The sequence below is a fragment of the Oratosquilla oratoria genome, chromosome 6, assembly GCF_046742065.1.
Source record: "Oratosquilla oratoria isolate Oo_2021 chromosome 6, ASM4674206v1, whole genome shotgun sequence".
Lineage (NCBI taxonomy): Eukaryota > Metazoa > Arthropoda > Malacostraca > Stomatopoda > Squillidae > Oratosquilla > Oratosquilla oratoria.
In genome coordinates, this window is record NC_134782.1 from 34,549,565 (window position 1) to 34,577,122 (window position 27,558).

At 39.2% G+C, this 27,558-nt stretch overlaps 1 protein-coding gene across 8 annotated transcripts in view; it reads right to left on the reverse strand.

Moving 5' to 3' along the window:
- The window catches only part of Rev1 (Rev1 DNA directed polymerase), a 95,444-nt gene that overhangs the window by 23,799 nt on the left and 44,087 nt on the right, over positions 1-27,558 (reverse strand). For all 8 annotated transcript variants that reach the window (XR_012966476.1, XM_076186663.1, XM_076186664.1 and 5 more), the window contains 5 exons: positions 26,168-26,340; positions 25,371-25,520; positions 22,658-22,776; positions 8,105-8,171; positions 7,324-7,950 (listed from right to left, as the gene is read on the reverse strand). Coding sequence is in view for 7 of the 8 variants with exons in the window: in XM_076186663.1 (XP_076042778.1) it covers positions 7,324-7,950; positions 8,105-8,171; positions 22,658-22,776; positions 25,371-25,520; positions 26,168-26,340 (1,136 nt within the window). In the remaining variant the exon portion in view is untranslated. The remainder of the gene's footprint in view (positions 1-7,323; positions 7,951-8,104; positions 8,172-22,657; positions 22,777-25,370; positions 25,521-26,167; positions 26,341-27,558) is intronic.

Below are 27,558 nucleotides of genomic sequence, written 5' to 3' on the forward strand. Positions count from 1 at the left end.
GACACAGCACATCCACAACAAGGCCGCTTCATAAATTCGACGACCCCTCTCCGTCCCCTCATGCAGAAAAGATGGGGAGGAGAAATCCCTTCGGGCTGCGTCATTTTTTTTCTCATACATACTTCCTCAACCCCCATCTCCCACTCACTCCCCCTCATGCATCACAGCATCATCCATACACAACCCTTCTCCATTCACCCCTATCTTCTGTCCTCTCCCGTCCTTCCTCAACAGATATTCCTCTCTTTTGTAATGCCCCTTTCACCCCATCCATCCATCTCATCCTAGGATGTCCCCTCATATTCATTCCTTCCACCTCTGCTTTCCACACTTATTTTACTAATCTTTCTTCACTCATTCTTTCCATGTGTCCAAACCATCCCAATACTCTTTTATCAACCTTATCTCCCAGCTCCCTTTCCACCCCTGTTCTCCTCCTTAGCTCCTCATTTCTCACTCTATCTAGAGTGATGGGTGACGAAAATGAAAGAGAAATGGGGAAGGATGAAGTGAAAGCAGCTGTTAAGATGATGAGAGCAGGTAAGGCACCTGGGTTGGATTTATGCCATGCAGAATGTCTGAATAAAGGAGGTACAGTTATGGTGGAATGGCTGGTGAGGTTATTTAATGTGTGCTGGGGAGAGGGTAGAGTGCCGGAGGACTGGAGGAGTGCCTGTATAGTTCTGCTTTACAAGGGAAAGGGGGACAAGTGTGAGTGTAGTAGTTTCAGAGGGATCAGCTTATTGAGTGTAGTTGGGAAGGCTTATGGGAGGGTCTTGATTGAGAGGATTAGGAGAGGAACAGAGGGAGTAATTGGTGAGGAACAGTGTGGGTTTAGGACAGGTAGGGGTTGTGTAGATCAGGTTTTTGTGGTAAGACAGATATGTGAGAAAGCTATAGGAAAAGGTAAGGATGTTTTTTGGGCTTTTACGGATCTGGAAAAGGCTTACGACAGGGTAGACAGGAAGGCGCTGTGGGAGGTACTATGGATATACGGGATAGGAGGAAAGCTGTTGAGAGCAGTCAAGAGTTTTTATGGGAGTAGTAGAGCTTGTGTTAGGATTAGAAATGGAGTGAATGGTTTGAGGTAAAGGTGGGACTTTGTCAGGGATGTTATGTCGCCCTGGCTGTTCAATCTTTACATGGATGGGGTGGTGCAAGAGGTGAATGCTAGGGTAGTGGGTCAGGGGTTGGAGATGGTTAATGAAAATGGAGAAAAATGGGAGGTAAGCCAGCTGTTGTTTGCAGCCAACACTGCGCTTGTGGCAGGATCGGAGGAGGGATTGAGGAAGTTAGTGACAGAGTTTGAGAAGGTGTGTGAAAGAAGGAAGCTGAAGATAAATGTGGGTAAAAGTAAGGTGATGAGATGTACAAGGGGAGAGAGTGACAGCAGGCTGGAAGTGAGCATAAAGGGTGAAAGACTGGAGGAAGTGGATAGTTTTGGATACTTGGGTGCGAATGTGGCAGGAAAGGGAGGAGTGGGGGTGGAGGTAGAATGTAGATTGAGAGAAGAGAGTAAATGCCTTGGTGGATTAAAAAGTGTAATGAGAAATAGACATCTGGGAATGGATGCTAAGAGGAGGTTATATGAAGGAGTGATTGTGCCAACAGCACTGTATGGGGCAGAAACATGGAACATGAGAGAGGAAGAGAGGAGTTTGAATGAGTTTGAAATGAAATGTCTGAGAAGTATGATGGGGGTTACTAGGCTAGAGTGAGAAAAAAAACTTTAAGTTTATACATTTTCAAAACAAAAAAGGGCCTTATATACAGTGGCCGCGAAAAGTTTGGGTGCAAAATTATAGGCGCCCTAACTTTCCCCTTAACTCAAAACATGCGAAAAATACAACTTTCCACCCAAACTTTTCGCTATTTTTCAATGCTAGCGTTTGTACCCGTATTTAGCCGAGACAATACACACTATTTGGCAACTCTGTTTAGGCGCACTCGATGTCACATGGAGTCACTTTCTAAACATCTCTCACGGAGAGTAGTCTTTTTTTTGCGGTGGTCTCTGTTTTGTGCCTTGATATCTCCGTAATGGGAAGTGGTAAAGAGCTGGAAAGAGACACAGTTGTTACAATCATAACCCTCTATAAGGAGGGTTATAAGTGTAAAGATATTGCTACTCGTGTGGGAATTGGAGTGCGTCAAGTGCAAAAGTGGACCAAGAAATTTCGAGACGAAGGAAGTGACATCATTCCTACTCAAAAGCATCGCTCTGGTCGGCCAAGGAAGATATCAAATCGTACTTCTATGGTTCTAACTGCCTCCTAATAACCGTAGGAGGCAAATAGAACCGTAGTATTGTCTCGGCTAAATACGGGTACAAACGCTAGCATTGAGATGACGATGATGATATGGTTTAATGTCACAAACTCCCCTTATCGGGAAACTAGGATGGTGTCCCTTACAGAAGACTTTGAAGCATGAAATTTAATGAACCATGCCCTTGGTTCAACTTTACCAATGCCAGGGTTTGAACCACCATCTCCTTGACTTTTGCCACAATTAATGATACCCTAACCTGCTTGGCGAAGGAAAGAGAAGGCAGGGATGGTGAATGGGAGTGGAGTATGTGGGGATGAAATGGGTGGGAATGGATTTATGGTTTTGACTTTGGCTACCTCCCTTGTAAGGGGGAAAATACCCTTGGTATATGTATGCATGTATATATATATATATATATATATATATATATATATACACGCACACACACACATGAAATTAAATATTACTCAGAATGAAATAAGGAATCAAATAGTAAAGTTTGACGTTAACAAGTCACCTGGCCTGGACAGAGTTGCAAACTGGATACTAAAGGAATGTATAAACAAACAGGAAAAATATACAAAATAATTGAATGTTCACTCAAAGAAGGAAAACTACCAGGAGACTGGAAAAATGCCAATATAGTGCCAATATATAAAGGGGGAAATAAGGAAGACCCAACAAATTATAGACTGGTGTCCCTAATGAGTACAATAGTTAAAATTTGTGAGAGAATCATCAAAGATAGATGGACAAAATATCTGGAGGAGAATAATATACTGAACCCAAGGCAATTTGGATTCAGACAAGGAAGATCATGTACCACTAATTTGATTTGTTTCTATTCAAGATTGATAGATATATTGCAAGAAAGGGATGGCTGGGCAGACTGTGCCTTCCTGGACCTACAAAAGGCATTTGATAAGGTACCAACAGAAAATTGCTAAATAAACTGGAAACAATAGGAGGCATAAATGGAAAACTATTGAATTGGATGGAGGACTTCCTTCATGGAAGAAAAATGAGAATAGTGCTCAGAGACAAATATTCAAAATGGGAAGAAATGAATAGTAGTGCTCGAGACAAATATTCAAAATGGGAAGAAATGAGTAGTGGCGTCCCACAGGGGTCAGGTAGAATTCAACATCAAGAAGTGCACTATAATTGAATTTGGAAAAAGCAAGAAGAGAATATCAGGACAGTGTAAAATTGATGGAAAAGAATAAAGAAAGTAAATTCTGAAAGGGACCTAGGAGTAATCATCACCAAAAACATGTTGCCAGATAAACATATAAATAAAATAGTCAGAGAAACATACAATTTGTTGAGATCATTAAAGGTGGCCTTTAAATACCTGGATATGGAAATGATTAAGAAAATATTACTAACATTGATAAGGCCAAAACTGGAATATGCAGCGCTGATATGGTCACCCAGTACAAAAAAGAATATGAGAAAATTAGAAAGAATACAAAGAGCAATGACAAAGATGGCCCCAACACTTTCAAACCTGACATATGAACAAAGACTGGTCAAACTGGAATTGCCAACCCTGGAACAAAGAACAGGACAAGGGGACCTACTAACAATCTACAGAATTATGAGAGGAAAAGAATGCCTTGATAGAGAAGACTTATTAAAGTGGGACAGAGGAAAAACAAGAGGACATGCAATGAAACTCAAAAAGGATAACTACAGAAGAGACCTGAAAATGAACAGCTTCCCACACAGTGATAGATATATAGAATAAATTGGATGAAAAAATAGTGTGTGCAAACACAATACAAGAATTTAAGAACAAACTTGATCTTGCGAGATACAAAAATGGGTCACCATGAGCATAGCTCCCTTTCCCATATAATACAACTAGGTTACACACCCAGGTCCTTTTCCCCCTTGCAAGTGAAGTAGCCAAAGTCAAAGGCATAAATCCACTCCCACCCAATTCATCCCCACATAATCAACTCCCATTCACCACCCCTCCCTTCCTCTTTTCTTGGCTCCTCCTGGATGATGGGTCATCCCTGCATCTTACCCACTGCCCTGGGTCACAACCAATGTAGCAAGACACAACACATCCACAGCGAGGTAGCTTCATTTAATCAGTGACCCACCTTCTCCATACCCTTATGCAGAAAAAGAGAAGATGGGGAGAAATCCCTTTGGGCTGCATCAAAATATCATTCACACATATTCCCTAACCCTCCCATCCCCCACCCACTCCCTTCTATGCATTACAGCATCATCCACACACAGCCATTCTCCATTCACCCCCCTATCTTGTCTTTTCCCTTCCTTCCATAACAGACATCACCCTCTTTCCAACACCTCTTTTACCCAATCCATCCATCTCATCCTTGGTCGCCCTCTCATGTTCACTCCATCCACCTCTGCCTTCCACATTTCTTTTACTAACCTTTCTTCATTCATTTTTTTCTGTGTCCAAACCATCTCAATAATCTCTCATCAACCCTATCTCCCAACTCCCATTCCACTCCCGCTCTCCTCCTCACCTCCTTCTTTCTCACTCTATCCAGCCTAGTAACCACTACCACACTTCTCGGGCATTTCATCTCGAACACATTTAAATTCTTCCTCTTTTATGTGTCATGTTTCTCCCCCATACAGTGCTGTTGGCACAATCATCCCTTCATACAATCTCCTAAAATACATACATACATATACCAAGGCTTTTTCCCCCTTACAAGGGAGGTAGCCAAAAAGGAAAAGGCATAAAATCATTCCCACCCATTCCATCCCTGAATACACTCCACACCCCTCCACCCTCCCTCTAATCTTAGCACCTCCTGGATGATGGGTCATCCCTGCACCTTGTCCACTGCCCTGGGTCAGAAGCAGTGTTGCAAGACACAGCACATCCACAGCAAGGCTGCTTCATTAAATCGGCGACCCCCACTCTCCGTCCCCCCATGCATAAAAGGAGAAGACAGGGAGAAATCCCTTCGGGCTGCGTCAAATTTCGCTCACACATACTACCTTACCCCCCATCCCTCTGCCCATTCCACCTTATGCATCACAACATCATCCATATACAACCATTCTCCATTCACCCCTGTCTTCTGTCCTCTCCAGTCCTTCCTCAACAGACATTCCCCTCTTCCCCAAAGCCCCCTTCACCCCATCCATCCACCTCATCCTAGGACATCCCCTCATGTTCACTCCCTCCACATCTGCCTTCCATACCTCTTTTATTAGTCTTTCTTCACTCATTCTTTCCATGTGTCCAAACCATCCTAATACTCTTTCATCAACCCTATCTCCCAACTCCTTTTCCACCCCTGTTCTCCTCCTCATCTCCTCATTTCTCACTCTATCTAGCCTAGTAACCCCCATCATACTTCTCAGACACCTCATCTCAAATACATTCAAACTCCCTTCTCTCTTCCTCTCTTATGTTCCATGTTTCTGCCCCATACAGTGCTGTTGGCACAATCACTCCTAAAATAATATACATATAATCACACACACACAAATTACAAATTGGATATTGAATGAGTGTGTAGATGAATTAATGGACAAATTATACAAGATAATTGATTTCTCACTCAAAGAAGGAATGGTACCACAAGATTGGAAAAATGCAAACATCGTACCAATATATAAAGGAGGAAACAAAGAAAATCCTACAAATTACAGACTGGTATCCCTTACAAGCACAGTAGCAAAAGTATGCGAAAAAGTTATCAGAAACAAATGGACCAAACACTTGGAAGAAAATAAAATAGGAAACCCTAAACAATTTGGCTTTAGAAGTGGAAGATCGTGCACCACAAACTTAATATGTTTTTACTCAAGATTAATAGAAATAATATAAAATTGGTACCAAGGAACTGGGCAGATTATATATTCTTGGACTTGCAGAAGGCTTTTGACAAAGTACCACATAAAAAGTTAATAAGAAAAAATTAAATAATAGGAGGAATACAAGGTAAGCTACTGGAATGGATGAAAGATTTCTTGAGTGGGAGAAAAATGAGTGGTACTTAGAGACAAGAACTCGAACTGGGATGATATGATAAGTGGCATCCCACAGAGCTCTGTATTGGCTCCTTTAATGTTTGCCATATATATATAAGGATGAAGGAGTGAAATGTTACATGAACTTTTTTGCTGATGATGCCAAACTACTTAAGAGAGTAAGCACAGAAGAAGACTGCAGATCGCTACATGAAGACCTAGACAAAATATGGAAATGGAGTCAGAAGTGTGAAGTGAACTTTAACATTAAGAAATGAAGTATAATGGAATTTGGAAAAAAGCAAAAATAGAATATCAGGTCAATATAAAATTGGTACCAAGGAAGTCCAAAAAGTTGACTCAGAAAGGGACCTTGGAGTAATTATCTCAAGTGACTTGACACCTGGTAAACATGTCAACAAACTAGTTGGAGAGACTTTTAACTTATTAAGATCAATGAAAGTGGCCTTCGACTACATGGATGATGAAATGGTAAACATACATACATATACCAAAGGCTTTTTCCCCCTTACAAGGGAGGTAGCCAAAAAACAAAGGCATAAAAACAATGGTAAAGAAAATAGTAATTACACTGATAAAACCTATATTGGAGTATGATGCAACAGTATGGGCACCTTAGCAGTGACAAAAAATAAAAAATGGCACCTACACTCAAATTTGACATACAAAGATTGGATAAATTACATCTATCAACACTGGAACTGAGTAGAGAAATAGGCAATTTGCTGACTCTTTACAGAATTATGAAAGGGATGGAAGTTCTTGATAGAGATGACTAATTAAAATGGGACAGAAGAGAAACAAGAGGACATGAGAAGAAGCTAAAGAAGGACATTTACAGAAGAGATTTGAAAAAGAATAGCTTCCCACACAGAGTGATTGATGTCTGGAACAAACTAAATGGGGAAACAGTGAGTGCCAAAACTATACAAGAATTTAAGAACAAACTGGTTGCGGAAAGATACAAAAGCGGGTCACTACAAGCATAGCTCTCATCCCATAAAATACAACTAGATAAATACACACATACAGTATACCATGAGTTCTATTTACCTGGGAAAAGCTTATATCCATGGGGTCTGAGACAGGTTTCCCCAGTTCACCACCATGACTAATAGGTGGTTCTGTGTCATCCCTTGTGACCAACCTGGAAGGCCCTGGTTTAGGAGATTCAAAATCAACTAAACTGTCACTTCTTTCACATTCCTTTCTTTGACGAGGGTTCACAGAACTAAACTGTGAAGGTATAGCATAGCCTTGCTGCTTATATTCTTCTATCACTTGCTCTCGTATGTCTGCAGGAAGGGCAGACAAAACATCAGCATCTATCATTGGCTTTGGTTTGTCTGTAGTAACTTCTGGACTCGCTGAGGTTCTCCTAATATCTGCCTCAATGTTTATCCCAGATAAGCCATGAGTTGAAGCCTCTGAGTTTACTATAGCTTCAGGAGATTGATGACTAATGACGTTTTTATTTTTTATACTCTCTGTAGATGGAGCTTTTATATCTGAATCAGTGTTAGAATCTGCAGATCTCTCCTGTTCTTGAACTTCATGATCATCTGACCCTAAGAGCTTTCTTTTGGGTTTTGCTGCCAGCAGAAAAGTCTTGATGGATGATTTCTCTGCAGAAGATATCTTTTTCAATGAAGATTTATTTACTATTTCTAAACGAGAAACCTATAAAAAAAAAAAAAAAAAAAAAAAAATATTAAATCAATGTAATGGAAAGCTTACAATTTCATAATTATGTTTAGCTAAAATTTTCTGAGTTCAACCTAAATGATAACAAACCAAAGTTTACATAGAAGTCATGACAAGATACAACCATCACCTGAATGCCAATTCCTCGAAATTCCTGTGGAGGTACATGAACTTGTCGCAGCAATGCTAAGCTTTCCCTGTAAAACAACATTCACAATTAACCTTGATTTATTAGAAGTTTCTCTAAACTGCTCTATCGGGAAGATTTTGGAGCTGAGTGCTAGAGATATATAGTGGATTTGTTCAGAGAGAAAGGCTGCAGCAAGGAGATTCGTCAGAAGGAGTATGAGCAGCAGCTGGAGAGAAAGGTGTGAAAGCAGGAGAAACAGAAAGGAAGAGAGAGAAGGAGGAAAGAAGAAAAGGAGACATTTGACATTTATGGCAATGGTTGCAGCTGACCTTATAAATAGGAGGGTTGAGGCTGATAGAGTCCATTCGTGTCTGGACCTCCCACCTACACCTACACACACACATCAGTAGAGGTTACAACAAAGTTTGGACTCCAGAGAAAACTGCAAATTTCAAGGACCACAACGACAAGTACCTGTGTTGTATTAACAGGGAAGGAGAAGCTCGTGGTGTAGTGGGAAGGTGAAGAAAAAGGAGAAGGGGAGGAATTACTGAGGAAAATGGAAGGAAATGAGGAAGGGGACAAATGGGCCCAGGATCTTAGGAGGGGGGGGGCAGAATATACAGACGAACAACAAGGAAGCAGAGGTGTGAAGAGCAGAAATATAGATAATAGCAGCTCAATGGAAAGAGATGATAACTGCTTTTATGGATTTAAAGAGGGAGGAGGGGACAAGCTCCCCCGACTAGTAAATCTAGAGGAGAAACTAAAATCAAATAACAAAGAATGGAAGGTTAGGTTTGACCAATTAACTCTAGTTGCAGAAAAAGTTGATAAACTAGAACTAAGAAAAGAGAATCAAAATCTAACTAAAGTAGAATTAAAAAGACAGTTAAGAGAAGTAAAGGAAGAGAATGAGGAATTAAAGAGGAATAATAAAGAAAATAAAGAGTCCATAACAAAAGTAAGTGGTTGGAAAAAGATTCAGGAGACTAAAAATATTGAATTTAGAGATATAGTGAAACATCAGATGAAGGAACAAACTGAAGGCACAGTTATTAAAGTGACGAGGGAGAAGGAGAATATAGTAAGAGACTTAGCAGATAAAAAGAAATGTATAAGTATATTAGGGATGGAAGAGAAGTATCATCTAAATAGGACTACAAGAATAAAGGAGGAAAAGGAAAAAGTAAACAGTATATTAGAAGTAGTTCAAGATGAACCAGAAATAGGGAAACAAATAGAAGCAATGTATAGGCTCAGGAAATACAATACTGATAAGACTAGACCAATTAAGGTTAAATTTAGGTCACAAACAACACCAGAGAATATCTTAGCAAAAACAGGGAAACTAGCAGACAGTGAGCAATTCAAACAGGTATGGATAAAAAGAGAAATAAATAAAGAGGAAAGAGAGGATGAGAAAACAAAAAGACTAGAAGCTAAGGGAAAAAAACGAGAAAAGAACAGAGACAGAAAAAGAGAAATTCTATTGAAGAGTAGCAAATATGAAAGTGAGGAAATGGTTCATAGCAGAGAAAAACAGAAGGGAAACAGAAAACAAGATGGAAGTAGTAGAAAATTAAAAGTGTCTCACACAAATATAGATGGATTAATAACAGGCTTGTACAAACTGAATGATTACCTGAAAGAAAAAGAACCGGACATAATGGGAATTGTAGAGACAAAATTGAAAGGTCCATTACCACCCAACAGTGTAGGACATGGTGCATATAATTGTTGGATTAGAAACAGAGAGGTAAAACAAGGGGGTGGAGTTATGTTCCTGACTAAGAAGGATATAAATGTGAGGAATGTCACATATGGAAAGAATAGAGTAGAGATGATTACGATGGAAGTGGAGGACAAGGATAGGAAGAGCAGGAAGTTTGTAGTAAATTATGTGCCTCCTAAAACGGCTTCGTGGGAAGAGAGAGAACACAAAAATATGTTAGAAGACACCAGGATATCACTAAGATAATGGAAGATGGAGGACGAATAATTATAATGGGTGACTTTAATTGTAAAGAAATCTGCTGGGAAGAGATGACAGTGAAGGGTGGAGATGACCTATGGGGAAATGTATTACTTGATATGATTATTGAACATACAATGATGCAATGGATACAAGAGAATACTAGGTATAGAAATGAGGAAGAATCATCAAGACTGGACCTAATAATCACATCAGCGCCCGAAATAGTGGACAAGATCGAATATAAAACACCAATAAGTAAAAGTGACCACATATTGGTTGAACTGGAACTAAATGAGGAAAAATACATGACGAAAAACGAACAATATAGAAAGGGAAGATTGATGTATGAAAAACCAAACTTTGACAAAATAAAATTCTTTCAAAAAACTGACTGGGAAAGAATACACAAGGAGGAAACAACAGCTGAAGAGAAATGAGAGAAATGGAATATTTTGACAAGAATTTATAAAGGAGTGGAAAAGTGTGAACCAAGACAAAAGCAAGAAAAAGGATATGTAAAGTGCTGGTACAACAAAAGATGTAGGGAGTTAAAAGACAAAAGGGATAAAGCTTGGATAAAACGGAAAAAAGACAAAAAAAAAAAAAAAATGAAAAAAGGGAAAATATATACTAGTTATAGAAATGAATATGTACACGTGTGCAAAGAAGAAAAGATAAAATATGAAAAAAATGTAAAGATCAACCAAAATTATTTTACAGATTCGTAAACAAACTGAAAAGCAAACAAGAATTAGAGAAACTACGACAGGGAGGAGTTGAATACACAGAGGAAATATAAATGGCAGAAATTATGAATAAGAATTTTAAATCAGTGTTTACAAGGGAGAACATACAACCTAGAGATATCAAATGGGAGGAGAGAGTCCCCCCTATGAAAGAGATAGAAGTATCAAGAAATGAAATAATGAAACACTTGAGTAATCTTGATGTCAGAAAATCGCATGGACTGGATGAAATGGTAAACTGGATTTTGAGAGAATGCAAGAATGAACTAAAAGACAAAATACATAGCATAATAAACAGTTCATTGAAAGAGGGAAAAGTTCCAGAAGACTGGAAAAGAGCAAATATAGTACCAATATATAAAGGGGGAAACAAGGAAGGCCCTACTAAATATAGACTGGTCTCTCTTACAAGTACGATAGCTAAAATCTGTGAAAGAATTATCAAAACTAGATGGGTAAAGCATTTGGAAAAAAACAAAGTACTAAGTCCAAGGCAATTTGGATTTAGACAAGGACAATCATGCATCACAAACTTAATGTGTTTCTATTCAAGGCTAATAGATATAATAGAAGAAAGAGATGGATGGACTGATTGTGCATTTCTACACCTGAAAAAAGCTTTTGATAAGGTGCCACATAAGAAGTTGCTTAAGAAATTAGAAACTGCAGGAGGAATACAGGACAAACTACCGAAGTGGATGGAAGACTTCTTGCATGAAAGGAAAATGAGAGTGGTGATAAGAGACAAACTCCAATTGGGATGAAGTGATAAGTGGTGTTCCACAAGGAACAGTTTTGGCCCCAATAATGTTTGCTATATATATTAATGATATGGATGAAGGAATTGAAAGTTATATGAGCTTCTTTGCAGATCATGGAAAATTCTTGAAAAAAGTGAACACTGAAGAAGATTGTGAGTCGCTACAGTGATCTCAATAAAGTATGGGAATGGAGTAGGAAGTGGGAGATGGAATTTAATATCAAGAAGTGTAGTATAATGGAATTTGGAAGAAGCAAAAAAAGAATAGTGGGATCATATACATTGGGAGAAGAAATAAAAAAAGTAGAAAATGAGAAGGACCTAGGAGTCATTATTATCAATAATATGTCACCTGAGAAACATATAAACAAAATTTTTGGAGAAACTTATAATTCAATATGAACAATCAAAGTGGCATTTACATACCTGGACGAAGAAATGGTGAAGAAAATACTAGTTACTTTGATAAGACCAAGATTGGAATATGCAGTGACGATGTGGTCACCAAGTACAAAAAAATGTATAACAAAACTTAAAAGAATACAAAGAGCAATTACAAAATTAGCACCAACACTCTCAGAACTATCATATGAAGAGAGACTAACAAAACTTGAACTACAGACATAAGAGCAAAGAAGAGAGAAAGGAAACTTGATAACTATTTATAGAATCATGAAAGGCATAGAAACTATTGATAGAGAGGATCTAATAAAATGGGATAGTAGACATACAAGAGGACATGGAAAGAAAATCAAGAAAAATGGTTATAGAAGGGACCTGAAAAAGAACAGCTTTCCCCACAGAGTAATAGACATCTGGAACAAGTTAGACAAAAAAGCGGTGTGTGCAAAAACAATTCACGAATTTAAAAAGTTTAGATAAAATGAGATATGAAGACAGGACACCACGAGCATAGCTCCCCTTTGTAGAATACAACTAGGTAAATGCATGAAAGAAAAAAAAAAAAAAAAAAAAAAAAAAAAAAAAAATTAGGCTGAAAATATTTTTTTTTTTTTTTTTGGAAAGTGGTGGACCTGAGACTGAGAAAATGGTATATTACAAAAAAGGAAACAAAGCAGACAGAAAAAGACAAGGAAAAAAATAAATAAAACTAGCCTATACCAACACAGATGGAATGATCTCAGGACTGAACGAGCTAAATGATTACCTGGCATAAGAAAAACCAGACATAATGGGAATAGTAGAAACCAAACTAAAAGGTAACTTACCACCTAACATTGTGGGACAAGGACTATACAACTGCTGGATGAAGAATAGAAAGGAAAAACAAGGAGGGGGAGTACTATTTCTGACCAAGAAAGACTTAAATGTGACAAAGTTAACAGAAGGAAAAAACAATGTAGAATCAATTATGATAAAAGTAGAAAACAACCACATGAAAAGTAGAAAATTTGTAGTAGTGTATGTGCCCCCTAAAACACAGTCCTGAACAGAACACGATCATTCCAATTGTTGGAAGAAACTGAACATGAACTGATATACTGAAAGAAGAAGAAAATACAGTAATTATGGGTGATTTTAACTCAAAAGAAATATGTTGGGAAGAAATGACAGTGAGGGGTGGAGAGGATATATGGGGCAGCATACTACTTGATATGACCATTGAATACACAATGACTCAGTGGATAAAGGAAAATACCAGATACAGAAACAATGAGGAACCTTCAAGATTGGATTTAATACTTATGTCAGAACCTGAAATTGTACCCAGAATACATTACAAAATACCAATACGAAAGAGTGACCTGTACTAATAGAATTCAAACTAAAAGAGCAAAAAGACCCAAGAAGAAAGGAGAAACATAGAATAGGAAGACCAATGTACAACAAAATGAATTTTGAGAAACTTGAAAAATTCTTACGTAATGCAAACTGGGAAAAATTCCTAATTGAAGAAACAAGGATGGAAGAGAAATGGAATATACTGAAAGAAATTTATAATGAGGGTGTGATCAAATATGTATCACAACAAAAGCAAGAAAGAACATACATAAAGAACTGGTACAACAACAATTATAGAAGCTAAGGATAAAAGAGACAAAGCATGGAAAAATGGAAAAAAGACAAAAAAATGAGCAAATGGCAAACACACATCAAACTAAGAAATGATTATGTAAAAATACGCAGAGAAAAGAGAAATTATGAAAAGGAAATAATAGAAAAATGCAAGGAACAACTGAAACTATTTTACAGACATGTGAACGGTAAACTAAAAAAAGCAAGAAATAGAAAAGCTGTGCCAAGGAAGTCATGAATATACAGAAGAAAAAGAAATGGCAGAAGTTATGAGCAACCACTTCAAATCGGTACTCACAATTGAGAACACATCTAACTGTGAGGGAATAGAGAGACAGAAATCACCCCCAATGAAGGAAATAACTGTATCAAAGAAGGAAATTAGCAACCAAATAAAAACCGTGATGTCAGAAAATTGCATGGTCTGGATGGAATTGCAAATTGGATACTGAAAGAATGTGTAGAAAAATTAACAGATAAAATACACACTATAATCAAATGCTCACTCAAAGAAGGAAAGGTACCACAAGATTGGAAAAATACAAACATTGTACCAATATATAAGGAGGAAACAAAGAAAATCCAATGAACTACAGACCAGTCTCCCTAACAAGCACAGTAGCAAAATATGTGAAAAAGTGATCAAAAGTAGATGGGTTAAACACCTGGAAGAAAAATCAATACTAAACCCAAGCCAATTTGGATTTAGACAAGGAAGATCATGTACAACAAACCTGATCCGCTTCTACTCGAGACTAATAGATATAATAGAAGTGAGGGATGGATGGGCAGACTGCCTATCTAGACCTACAAAAGGCATTTGACAAAGTACCACACAAAAAATTAATAAGAAAATTAGAACCAATAGGTGGCATCACAGGTAAACTATTAGAATGGATGGAAGACTTCCTGACTGGGAGAAAAATGAGGGTAGTAATTAGAGACAAGTAGTCGAAATGGGAAGAAATGGTAAGTGGTGTTCCACAAGGGTCGGTGCTGGCTCCAATCATGTTTGCCATATACATAAATGACATGGATGAAAGAGTTGAAGGTTATATGAAATTCTTCACAGATGACACAAAAATATTGAAGAAAGAACAGAGGAGGACTGTGATTCATTACAATCAGACCTGGACAAAATCTGGAAATGTACTCAAAAGTGGGAAGTGAACTTCAATATCAAGAAATGTAGCATAATGGAGTTTGGAAAAAGTAGAAACAGAATTTAAAAAAATGATAAGATTGGTGAAGAAGAAATTAAGAAAGTGCAAAATCTGGAAATGTACTCAAAAGTGGGAAGTGAACTTCAATATCAAGAAATGTAGCATAATGGAGTTTGGAAAAAGTAGAAACAGAATTTAAAAAAATGATAAGATTGGTGAAGAAGAAATTAAGAAAGTGCACTCGGAAAGGGACTTTGGAGTAATAATCAGCAAACACATGACACCAGATAAACATATAAACAAAATAGTCAGAGAAACCTTTAACCTATTAAGGTCAAGGAAAGTGGCATTTGATTACTTGGATGAAGAAATGATTAGAAAAATATTAGTTACATTGATTAGACCAAAACTGGAATATACAGTGACACTATGGACACCCAGTACTAAAAAGAATATAAGGAAACTAGAAAGAATACAGAGATCTACTGACTATATTTAGAATCATGAAAAGAATGGAAAACCTTGATAGGAATGATTTACTAAAAAATGACAATGGAAAAACACGAGGTCATGAAAAGAAACTCAAAAAGGATAACTATAGAAGAGATTGGAAAAGAATAGCTTCCCACACAGAGTGCTGGATATCTGGAATAACTTAGATAAAGAGAGAGTGTGTGCAAATACTATTCAAGATTTTAAGGAAAAACTTGATGCTGAAAGATACAAAGACAGGTCACTACAAGCATAACTCCCTTCCTGTGTGATACAACTAGGTAAATACATACAGTACATACATATACCAAAGGCTTTTTCCCCCTACATGGGGGGTAGCCACAAAGAAACAGAACCCACTCTAACCCATTCCATTTTCTATATATTCCACTCCCCTCCACCCTCCTCCCTCCCTTTTCTTTTGACACCTCCTGGATGACGGGTCATCCCTGCATCCTGTCCACTGCCCTGGGTCAGAAGCAGTGTCGTAAGACACAGCGCATCCACAGCAAGGCCGCTTCGTAAATTCGGCGACCCCCCTCTCCGTCCCCTCATGCAGAAAAGGAGAAGACGGGGAGAAATCCCTTTGAGCTGTGTCAATTTTCTTCTCACACATACCTCCCTGCCCCCCACCCCCACCCACTCCCCCTCATGCATCATCTATACACAACCCCTCTCCATTCACCCCTATCTTCTGTCCTCTCCCATCCTTCCTCCACAGACATTCCTCTCTTTTGTAATGCCCCTTTCACCCCCATCAATCCATCTCATCCTAGGACGCCCCCTCATATTCACTCCTTCCACCTCTGCCTTCCATACTTCTTTTACTAATCTTTCTTCACTCATTCTTTCCATGTGTCCAAACCATCCTAATACTCTTTCATCAACCCTATCTCCCAGCTCCTTTTCCACCCCTGTTCTCCTCCTCACCTCCTCGTTTCTCACTCTAGCCTAGTAACCCCTATCATACCTCAAACCATTCGCTCTCTCCATTTCTAATCCTAACACAAGCTCTACTACTCTCGTAAAAACTCTTGACTGCTCTTAACAGCTTTCCTCCTATCCCATATATCTGCAGTACCTTCCTATCTACCCTGTCATAAGCCTTTTCCAGATCCATAAAAGCCCAAAAAACATCCTTCCCCTTTCCTATAGCTTTCTCACATATTTGTCTTACCACAAAGATCTGATCTACACAACCTCTACCCGTCCTAAATCCACACTGTTCCTCACCAATTACTCCCTCTGTTCCTCTCCTAATCCTCTCAATCAAGATCCTCCCATAAGCCTTCCCAACTACACTTAACAAGCTAATCCCTCTGAAACTACTACATTCACACTTGTCCCCTTTTCCCTTGTAAAGTGGAACTATACAGGCACTCCTCCAGTCCTCTGGCACTCTACCCTCTCTCCAGCAAACATTAAATAACCTCACCAGCCAGTCCACCATCAATGTACCTCCTTTTTTTAGACATTCTGCATGGCATCCATCCAGACCAGGTGCCTTACCTGCTTTCATCATCTTAACAACTGCCTTCACTTCATCCTTCCTTATTTCTCCTCCATTTTCCTCACTCATCACGGTCATTTTCTTAGCATTTCCCACTGCAACTATCTTTCCCTCCCTATCCTCCTTCACATTTAGCAACTCCCTAAAATATTCTGCCCATCCTCCCCTTACTGCCTTCTCTTCCATTATCATCTCTCCATCTGCACCTTTTACCTTTTCTTCTCTACTTGATTCGGCTCCTCTTCCTCTCTTAATTTCTTTCCAAAACATCTTTTTATTACTTTCAAAATTTTCTGTCATACTCTTACCCCACTTCACATCTGCTCTCCTCTTTGCCTCCTTTACCTTTTGCTTTACTTCTCTTTTCTTTTCTTTGTACCTCTCATATGACTCCCTCGTCCTATTTTGTAACCAATCTGTGAAAGCTCGCTTCTTCTCTTCTACAACCTTCTTTGTTTCCTCATCCCACCATTCACTACCCTTCCTTCTATTTCCTCCTGTCCTTATTGTTCCACACACCATCCTTGCACACTTTGTGACTCCCTCCTTGAACCATCCCCATTCCTCCACACCTAGCTCCACTCTATCCTTCACTCCCTCCCACTCCTCCTTCAGCTTCTTCTTGTAGTCCTTCTCCTTTTCATTTAAAGAGTTCACTCTAAGCACCTCCCTACCTTTTGTCCCTTTCCTCTTTCTCCATCTATCCTCCACTCTCAACTTACCTTCCACCAAAAAATGATCTGATATTCCCCCACCCTCTCCCCTTAGCACATGTACATCCTTAACTCTTCCTATCATAATCGTATTTACCACTACATAATCCATCAACGCTCTATCTACCACCCTTCCATCCACCACTCTCTCCCATGTGTACTTATGCTTGACTTTCTTCCAAAACACTGTATTTGCTATCATCAACTCTCTTTCTAGACACATTTCCACCATCAACTCTCCACTATTCTTTCCTGTAACTCCACATTTCCCAACCACTTCATCAATTGGACCATTTCCTACCCTAGCATTAAGGTCTCCCAGTACTATTACATTTACATTTCTCCCTAAATCCTCTATGCACTCATTTAAATATATCCAAAAGGCCTCCCTTTCTTCTACGCTCTTCTCACTGCCAGTCCCATATGTACTTACAAAGACCCACATCTCCTTTCTCAGTTTCACCTTCATCCACATTTTCCTTGAGGAAACCTCCTTCCACTCCACTACACGTTTACCCATCTCTTCACTTACTAGAATAGCCACCTCTTCCCTCCCTTGCCCTCTCTTCACTCCTGATAACCTCCCACTTACACTCTCCCTTCCCTTTCAACTTAGTTTCATTCAAAGCCAACACATCCATCTTTCTTCTCACAAACATACTACCTATCTCTTCTCTTTTACTCTCATCTGTACCACATCCACGCACATTAAAAGATCCAAACTTTAGGGTGCTGGTCGGAAACCTCCCAGACCCTCTTATGCCTTTACTTTTTCGTTTAGGAATGTCCCCTGTGGGGCTACAAGGAGAAGGATGCCTAGTCCCAATCCCTGTCCCTTTCTTCTCGCCTCTTACGATCCAAGTGGAAAAACTTGGTGGCAGTATTCTTTTCCCCCACCACAGGGATTTTGAACTTAGAAAATTCTTTCAAGAAGCATACATACATATATATACTAAGGCTTTTTCCCCCTTACAAGGGAGGTAACCAAAAAGGAAAAGGCATAAAATCATTCCCAACCATTCCATCCCTGAATGCACTCCACACCCCTCCACCCTCCCTCTTATCTTAGCACCTCCCGGATGATGGGTCATCCCTGCAACTTGTCTACTGCCCTGGGTCAGAAGCAGTGTCGCAAGACACAGCACATCCACAGCAAGGCCGCTTCATTAAATCGGCGACCCCCACTCTCCGTCCCCCCATGCATAAAAGGAGAAGACGGGGAGAAATCCCTTTGGGCTGTGTCAAATTTCGCTCACACATACTACCTCACCCCCCATCCCCCTGCCCATTCCACCTCATGCATCACATCATCATCCATATACAACCATTCTCCATTCACCCCTATCTTCTGTCCTCTCCCGTCCTTCCTCAACAGACATTCCCCTCTTCCCCAAAGCCCCCTTCACCCCATCCATCCACCTCATCCTAGGACGTCCCCTCATGTTCACTCCCTCCACATCTGCCTTCCATACCTCTTTTACTAGTCTTTCTTCACTCATTCTTTCCATGTGTCCAAACCATCCTAATACTCTTTCATCAACCCTATCTCCCAACTCCCTTTCCACCCCCGTTCTTCTCCTCACCTCCTCATTTCTCACCCTATCTAGCCTAGTAATCCCCATCATAATTCTCAGACACCTCATCTCAAACACATTCAAACTCCTTCTCTCTTCCTCTCTTATGTTCCATGTTTCTGCCCCATACAGTGCTGTTGGCACAATCACTCCTTCATACAGTCTCCTCTTAGCATCCATTCCCAAATGTCTATTCCTCATTACACTCTTCAATCCACCAAGGCATTTACTCGCTTCTCTCAATCTACATTCTACCTCCACCTTCACTCCGCCTTTTCCTGCCACATTTGCACCCAAGTATCTAAAACTATCCACTTCCTCCAGTTGCTCTCCCTTAATGCTCACTTCCAGACTACTGCCCCTTTCACCCCTTGTACATCTCATCACCTTACTTTTACCCACATTTATCTTTAGCTTTCTTCTATCACATACTCTCCCAAACTCTGTCACCAACTTCCTTAGTCCCTCCTCCGATCCTGCCACAAGCGCAGTGTCGTCAGCAAACAACAGCTGGCTCACCTACTTTTCTCCATTTTCTTTAACCATCTCCAATCCCTGACCCACTACCCTTGCATTTACCTCTCGCACTACCCCATCCATGTATAAGTTGAACAGCCAGGGCGACATAACGCATCCTTGACGAAGTCCCACCTATACCTCGAACCACTCACTCTCTCCATTTCTAATCCTGACACAAGTTCTACTACTCTCATAAAAACTCTTCAAGAAGCAAATTGGGAAAAATTTAATAATGAAGAAACAAAGGTGGAAGACAAATGGACAATTTGGAAGGAAATCTATAATGAAGGAGTGGATAAGTATGTACCTAGACAAAAACGGGAAAGGGTATATATAAAATCCTGGTATAATAAAAAGGGCAGAGGCAAAATACAGAAGAGATAAAGCCTGGAAAAGATGGGAAAAGGAGAAAAAATACTGAGAAATGGGAAATATACTCCAAACTAAGAAATGAATATGTAAAATACGTAGAGAAGAAAAAAGAAATTATGAAAAGGACATAAAAGACAAATGTAAAGACTAACCCAAATTATTTTATAGATATGTAAATGGCAAGCTAAAAAATAAATGGGAAATACTGAAATTATGTCAAGGTAACTGAGAATACACAGAAGATATAAAAATGGCAGATATTATGAACAAACATTTCAAATCTGTATTCACCAAAGAGGAAAAAAATCTACAAAACTGTGATCAAAGAATTGAAGTAAGATTTCTTCCAATGAAGAAATTAAATATTACTCAGAATGAAATAAGGAATCAAATATCAAAGCTTGACATTAACAAGAACATAAGAATAAAGGAGACTGCAAGAGACCATAAGGCCTACACTAGGCAGCTCCGTATCCATCACCACCTGTCATCCCCATCCATAAAGTTGTCTAATTGTTTTTTAAAACAACTGATAGTTTCAGCGCTTACTACATGGTTACTAAGTTTATTCCATTCATCGATCAGCCTATTAGTAAACCAATTCTTGCCTATTTCATTCTTAAATCTTAAACAAGTCACCTGGCCTGGACAGAGTTGCAAACTGGATACTAAAGGAATGTATAGACGAACAGGAAAAATATACAAAATTTAATGTTCACTCAAAGAAGGAAAACTACCAGGAGACTGGAAAAATGCCAATATATAAAGGGAAAAAAAAGAAGACCCCAAAAATTATAGACCGGTGTCCCTTACAAATACAATAGTTAAAATCTGTGAGAGAATCATCAAAGATAGATGGAAAAAATATCTGGAGGAGAATAATATACTGAACCCGAGGCAATTTGGATTCAGACAAAGAAGATCATGTACCACTAATTTGATTTGTTTCTATTCAAGATTGATAGATATATTGCAAGAAAGGGATGGCTGGGCAGACTGTGCATTCCTGAACCTCCAAAAGGCATTTGATAAGGTACCACACAGAAAATTGCTATATAAACTGGAAACAATAGGAGGCATAAATGGAAAACTATTGAATTGGATGGAGGACTTCCTTCATGGAAGAAAAATGAGAATAGTGCTCAGAGACAAATATTCAAAATGGGAAGAAATGAGTAGTGGCATCCCACAGGGGTTAGTACTAGCTCCAATAATGTTTGCTATATATGTGAATGACATGGACAAAGGTATTGAAAGTTTCCTGAACTGCTTTGCGGATGACGCAAAGTTGTTAAAGAGAATAAACTCTGAAATAGACTGTGACTCATTACAAAAAAATCTGAACAAAGTCACAGAGTGGAGCAAGAAATGGGAGGTAGAGTTCAACATCAAGAAGCACAGTATAAATGAATCTGGAAAAAGCAAGAAGAGAATATCAGAAGAGTATAAAATTGACGGAAAAGAAGTAAAGAAAGTAAATTCTGAAAGGGACCTAGGAGTAATCATTACCAAAGACATGTTGCCAGATAAACATATAAACAAAATTGTCGGAGAAACATACAATTTGTTGAGATCATTAAAGGTGGCCTTTAAATACCTGGATAAGGAAATGATTAAGAAAATATTACAAACATTGATAACGCCAAAACTGGAATATGCAGCACTGATATGGTCACCCAGTACAAAAAAGAATACAAGAAAATTAGAAAGAATACAAAGAGCAATGACAAAGATGGCCCCAACACTTTCAAACCTGATATATGAACAAAGACTGGTCGAACTGGAATTGCCATACCTGGAACAAAGAGCAGAACGAGGGGACCTACAAACCATCTACAGAATTATGAAAGGAAAAGAATGCCTTGATAGAGAAGACTTATCAAAATGGGAGAGGAAAAACAAGAGGACATGCAATGAAACTCAAAAAGGATAACTACAGAAGAGACCTGAAAAAGAACAGCTTTCCACACAGAGTGATAGATATATGGAACAAATTGGATGAAAAAATAGTGATTGCAAACACAATACAAGAATTTAAGAACAAACTTGATCTTGCAAAATACAAAAACGGGTCACCACGAGCATAGCTCCCCTTCCCGTATAATACAACTAGGTAAATATAGTAAGGGACTTGCCCATTCCATTAGCTAGCTTGCATCTCCCATCACACAATCACTTAATCAAGCAAAAAGCAGGCATTTGAGTGTTCTTCAATCCAAGAAATGCCTCACGCTACCATATAATGACTCATTACCTCCCCCAGCCATTCCCCTCCACAGTGTCACACTGTTCTGTGCCAGTTTTACACTTGGAGTGTTTCCTATACGTCATACTTATGCCAACCCTGTTTCAGTATTTTGTGCTATTTCTTTGTGCTCTCATGTGTAATGGTACATGGCTGTAGAGCCTTCAACTGGGGTCAGCCATACATATTTGTGGAAAATTGTAATTTGTGGCAATATCATTCCCTTAACACCTGCAAATAGTGGATGTTACCTGTGCAAAATTACTGCACAACTTAAATATATGATTACACAGCTAATTAATATCAACTCATATAGATTTAATAATGTAAGCTAATGTAGATACAATATTAACAAGTTTAATGAAAAAATACTAAAGTAAAAAATGCAACCATAAGAAAAAGGTAAAATACCAAACCAATTCAACTTGTTCTCCTTTCACCTACCTGCAAATAACAGAAGCTGAAGATGTGGCAGAGGCTAGGGTAGCTGACCGTGCTACATTATCACATACTCCATGACCCATAAATTTGGCTGCTTCAACTGGAGCTCCTTTAGCTCGAATCTGAAGTAGTAAACTAATGCTAAATGTTACCTACTTGATTTACAATCAAATTATCAGTTTCCTTTAGAAATGTATGTCATGAGTTTATAATCAATAAATGTATGCACTAATGGCCTTCTCCCCCTGATGAAGATGGGTGTCTGAGTCAAAGCATATCCTGCCAGCCCAAAAAATACACTCACCCACCTTTCCCATCTCAGAACCTTTAAGATGAAGGATCACTTTGCTTTCCACCATACCGCAAGAGACAAAAACAGTGCAGCATGGTGCAGCTCTTCAGCAGCACAGCCCAACAACTTAAGTTAGTTTACTCCCACTGCTTCACCATACATGAACACTCATCCTCTACGGAGCAGTCATGGGAAACATTCCTTTAAGCTATGTTATTCATTCACGATCTCCCTTCACACATTTCTGTGCCTTGTGCCTGCTCTACTGACATACTACATAAATCCAAAGGTCTTTTAATACTATCCATCCATCTAAACTTGCAATCATGGGGTCACCATTTAGCTAAATAAAATGGTTTGTTGTGTGACAACAAAATTGATAAGACGTATCACCAAATTAAAGAATAAGCCAAAATATTGTAATTTCAACCCCTACAGTCATTAGGCCACCCCTAGCCAAATAAAACTGTTTGATACATGTTACACAAAATCTATCAGTTATATCACTTTGTTGGAGTCATGAAATCCTTCCATAAAAAATATAATAAAATAAATAAATAAATACATAAAATAAATCAATAATAAATAAACAAATTAATAAATACATCAATCAATCTTCAAAACTGGCATATCTCTCCACAGGGTAACTGTCTATCTACCCTCATACATAGACAGATTTGTCTGTACCAGTCCCTGTGAGATAGATTCAGAAGGGTTATTTCTACCTGATGGAAGGAACACCCATCTTCTTATGACTCCCTTAAACAGAATATGAAACAGACTACTTCAAGAAAGATGCAGGCATAAGTCAAATATGAAAAATAAATAAATAAATACATACAGATACCAAGAGCTTTTTCCCCCTTACAAGGGAGGTAGCTAAAATCAAAGGCATAAATCCACTCCCATCCATTTCATCCCCACATACTCCATTCCAATTCACCACCCCTCCCTCCCTCTTTCCTTGGTTCCTCCTGGATGAGAGGTCATCTGCATCTTGCCCACTGCCTTGGGTCAGAAGCAATGCAACAAGACAGATCAAATCCAGAGCAAAGCCGCCTCATTTAATCGGCAAACCCCCCCCACTCTGTCCCCTTATACAGAAAAAGAGAAGACAGGGAGAAATCCCTTTGGGCTGTGTCAGAATATCATTCACACATAATCCCTCACCTCAACTGCATCCCCCACCCACTCCCTTCTATGCATCACAGCATCATCCACACACAACCATTCTCCACTTACCCTCTATCTTCTGTCTTCTCCTTTCATTCCTCAACAAACATCCCCCTCTTTCCCATGTCCCTTTTACCCCATCCATCCATTTCATCCTTGGTCACCCCCTCATGTTCACTCTATCCACCTCTGCCTTCCACACTTTTTATTAATCTTTCTCTGCTCACTCTTTCCATCTATCCAAACAATCCCAATACTTTTTCATCAACATTATCTCCAAACTCCTTTTCCACCCCCACTCTCCTCCCCACTTCCTCGTTTCTCACTCTATCCAGCCTAGTAACCCCTATCATACTTCTCAGGCATTTCATCTCAAACACATTTAAACTCTTCCTCTCTTATGTTCTATGCTTCTGCCCCATACAGTGCTGTTGGCACAATCACCCCTTCATACAATCTCCTCTTAGCATCCATTCCCAAATGTCTATTTCTCAATACATTTTTTAATCCACAAAGGCATTTACTTGCTTCTCTCAATCTACATTCTACATCCACCTCCACTCCTCCCTTTCAAGCCACATTCACCACCAAGTATTTAAAATTATCCACTTCCTCCAGTCTCTCTCCCTTAATACTCACTTCCAATTTCTTGCCATCCTCTCCCCTTGTACATCTCATCACCTTACTTTTATCCAAATTTATCCTCAACTTCCTTCTTTTGCATGCCTTCCCAAACTCAGTCACTAACTTCCTTAATCCATTCTCTGGATAAAAAATAAATATATAAATACATACATATACCAACAGTTTTTTCACCCCTTACAAGGGAGGTAGCCAAAGTCAAAGGCATAAATCTACTCCCACCTATTTCATCCCCACATACTCCACTCCAATTCACCACCCCTCCTTCCCTCTTTTCTTGGCTCCTCCTGGATGACAGGTCATCCCTCCATCTTGCCCACTAATCGGCACCCCCTCCCTCTCCGTCCCATCATGCAGAAAAAGAGAAGACAGGGACAAATCCCTTCAGGCTGCATCAAAATATCATTCACTCATATTCTCTTACCCCCACTATCCCCCACCCCCTACTTTCCATGCATCACAGCATCATCCATACACAACCATTCTCCACTCACCCCTATCTTCTGTCTTCTCCCTTAAATAAATAAATTAATAAATAAATCAGAAAGGAACTTAGCCCCAATATGAAAGAAAATATTGGTGAACTTTGTTGGCATTCAGTTATATTACCTTTAATTTCACTGTTATACATTTGCCCTTGGTGTTTATGCTTTGAAGTCGATTTTCTACTTCTGCAGACAATTCAGTTATGAAGCGTTCTGCATCCTGCCAGCCTGTAAACCTGATACCATAGTTTACTTCAGCTGACACTGATTTCCTCTGAGAAAAAAGGGAAATAAGGATAACTTCATTAATATCACACCATGGCTTGAGCAGACATTGTTATTTATTATATCTGTTAAACAGTGTTGGTATGCCATAAATAATGAGTGGTGGCCAAAGTGGAGTCTGCTCGAGTGAACTCTATCTGTTCTGTTTACCTTCAGTCTCCAATTTGTTTAGTGAGAGTAAGAGATGGCCAAGAGTCCTGTTACCTGAAAGGTAATATCTATCTATATACCAAGGGGTTCTTCCCCTTTATAAGGGAGGTAGCCAAGTCAAAGGCATGCACCCATTTCTACCCATTCCACTCCCACCCACCACCCTGGTTTCCCTTTCATCTTTGCTCTTTGTGGATATAGGGTCATCCCTGTCTCCTACCCAGTGCCTAGGTCAGAGGCAATGCAGCAAGACAGAGTACATCCACATCAAGGCCACTTCACTTAATCAGCAATCCCCCCTGTCCCCTCATGTGGAAAATAGAAAAGATGGGGAGAAATCCCTCTGGACTGTGTCAAAACATCATTCACACACAATCACTCCCCCCTCCCCCCTTGGTAAAGGTAACATGGTGTTAAATAAAGTTGTTTGGCATTAACCAGAACAAAATAACTTGTGCCACTCTATAAAGGCACAACTTTACATACCTGATGTAGATTCTTCAGCTGGCGATTGTCAATACCTCTGCAATAATTGTACAAGGACTGACCACTTTTGTGCCCAAACTCTGACTGGAGTTTTGTGAGGGAAACATCTTGTAGATCTCCACATGTAAGGATACCAAGACCTTCAAGGCGTTCATTCATGTTCCTTCCCACACCTGAAGAAGGTTAAAGAAAGAAAGACAAATATAGAATTATCAAACTGTTCTCAACAATTTGACAGATGAAGATGACAGATGGTTATGAGATTATAAAACAAAAATTTTGTCTTTAAACAATAAAAGTGTTAAATTCAGCAATGACATGGTTTGTGACAACTAACTGATCTTGGATATGAATTCTTTAATAAATTTTGAATCATCATATAAATCAATTGTTCAGAAACTTTTTGGTTCTGTGGCCTCTTTTGATGAATCCTATGTATATTGCAATCCCCACTTCAATTCAAAGTGACAGTTTTCAAAACCTCCATGTGATTATTTACACTATAAAGCCTTAACAATAAAGACTCAAATGCATCAAAGCCCCAGTGGTCAGGAGAAAATTTCTCTTGAAACTTTTCATTTCAGGTATATCAGGATGCTCGCTGGCAGCGAAAAAAATACACGGGAGCGACAAGCGATTTCGCTCGGGAAAGTTTCAATGTCGCTCTCGCAAATCCAATAGTGGGAGCGATCCCCCACAAAAAAATCGCTCCCACAGCAAGATTAAACGTTTTTCATGCATTATCCATCATTTGGCAATCCCAGAATCCCATCACCATTGATGAAAGGATCAGAGCAAACACAACTTACCCGTGATCAATCATTGCATTATCAATCGATATCATAAACGCAATGCATCGATCAACTTTAATTTGTTGATGTACGTACATATGTGTACGCGGTATAGCTGCTAGAGTTCAATGGCTTACCTAGCCTGGCTTCGTATCAGCTGCATGCATGCGTATACTAGTACATGTTGACTAGACTCTACACGACTATCGTGCTACATATTGTCGCTAGTTGCGAATTGCATGGTACCTGTATGAAGGGAAGTTCATTGGTTGCATGCAGCTAGCTGCCCAATCAACACGCTGACTACATGTACAATGCACCATACCCAATACCACATCACCGCATGCATACATACACTGTACATATGCAAACTCGCTCCGACATGAGTAATGAGTTAGCCTTCCAATAGTTTGAAGGAAATCGAACCTGCAAAAACATGGCTCTGGAAGTATCAAAAATGGCTAAAAAAGGTGTGTTTTTTTTCCTACTTGCTGGCCAAGCTGGTTAGAGCATCACTACTTGCAGCAGAGGTCAAGGTTGACAGTGGTTTGAGCTCTGCCACAAGCGAGTTCGATCAAGGGCATGGTTCATTAAATTTCA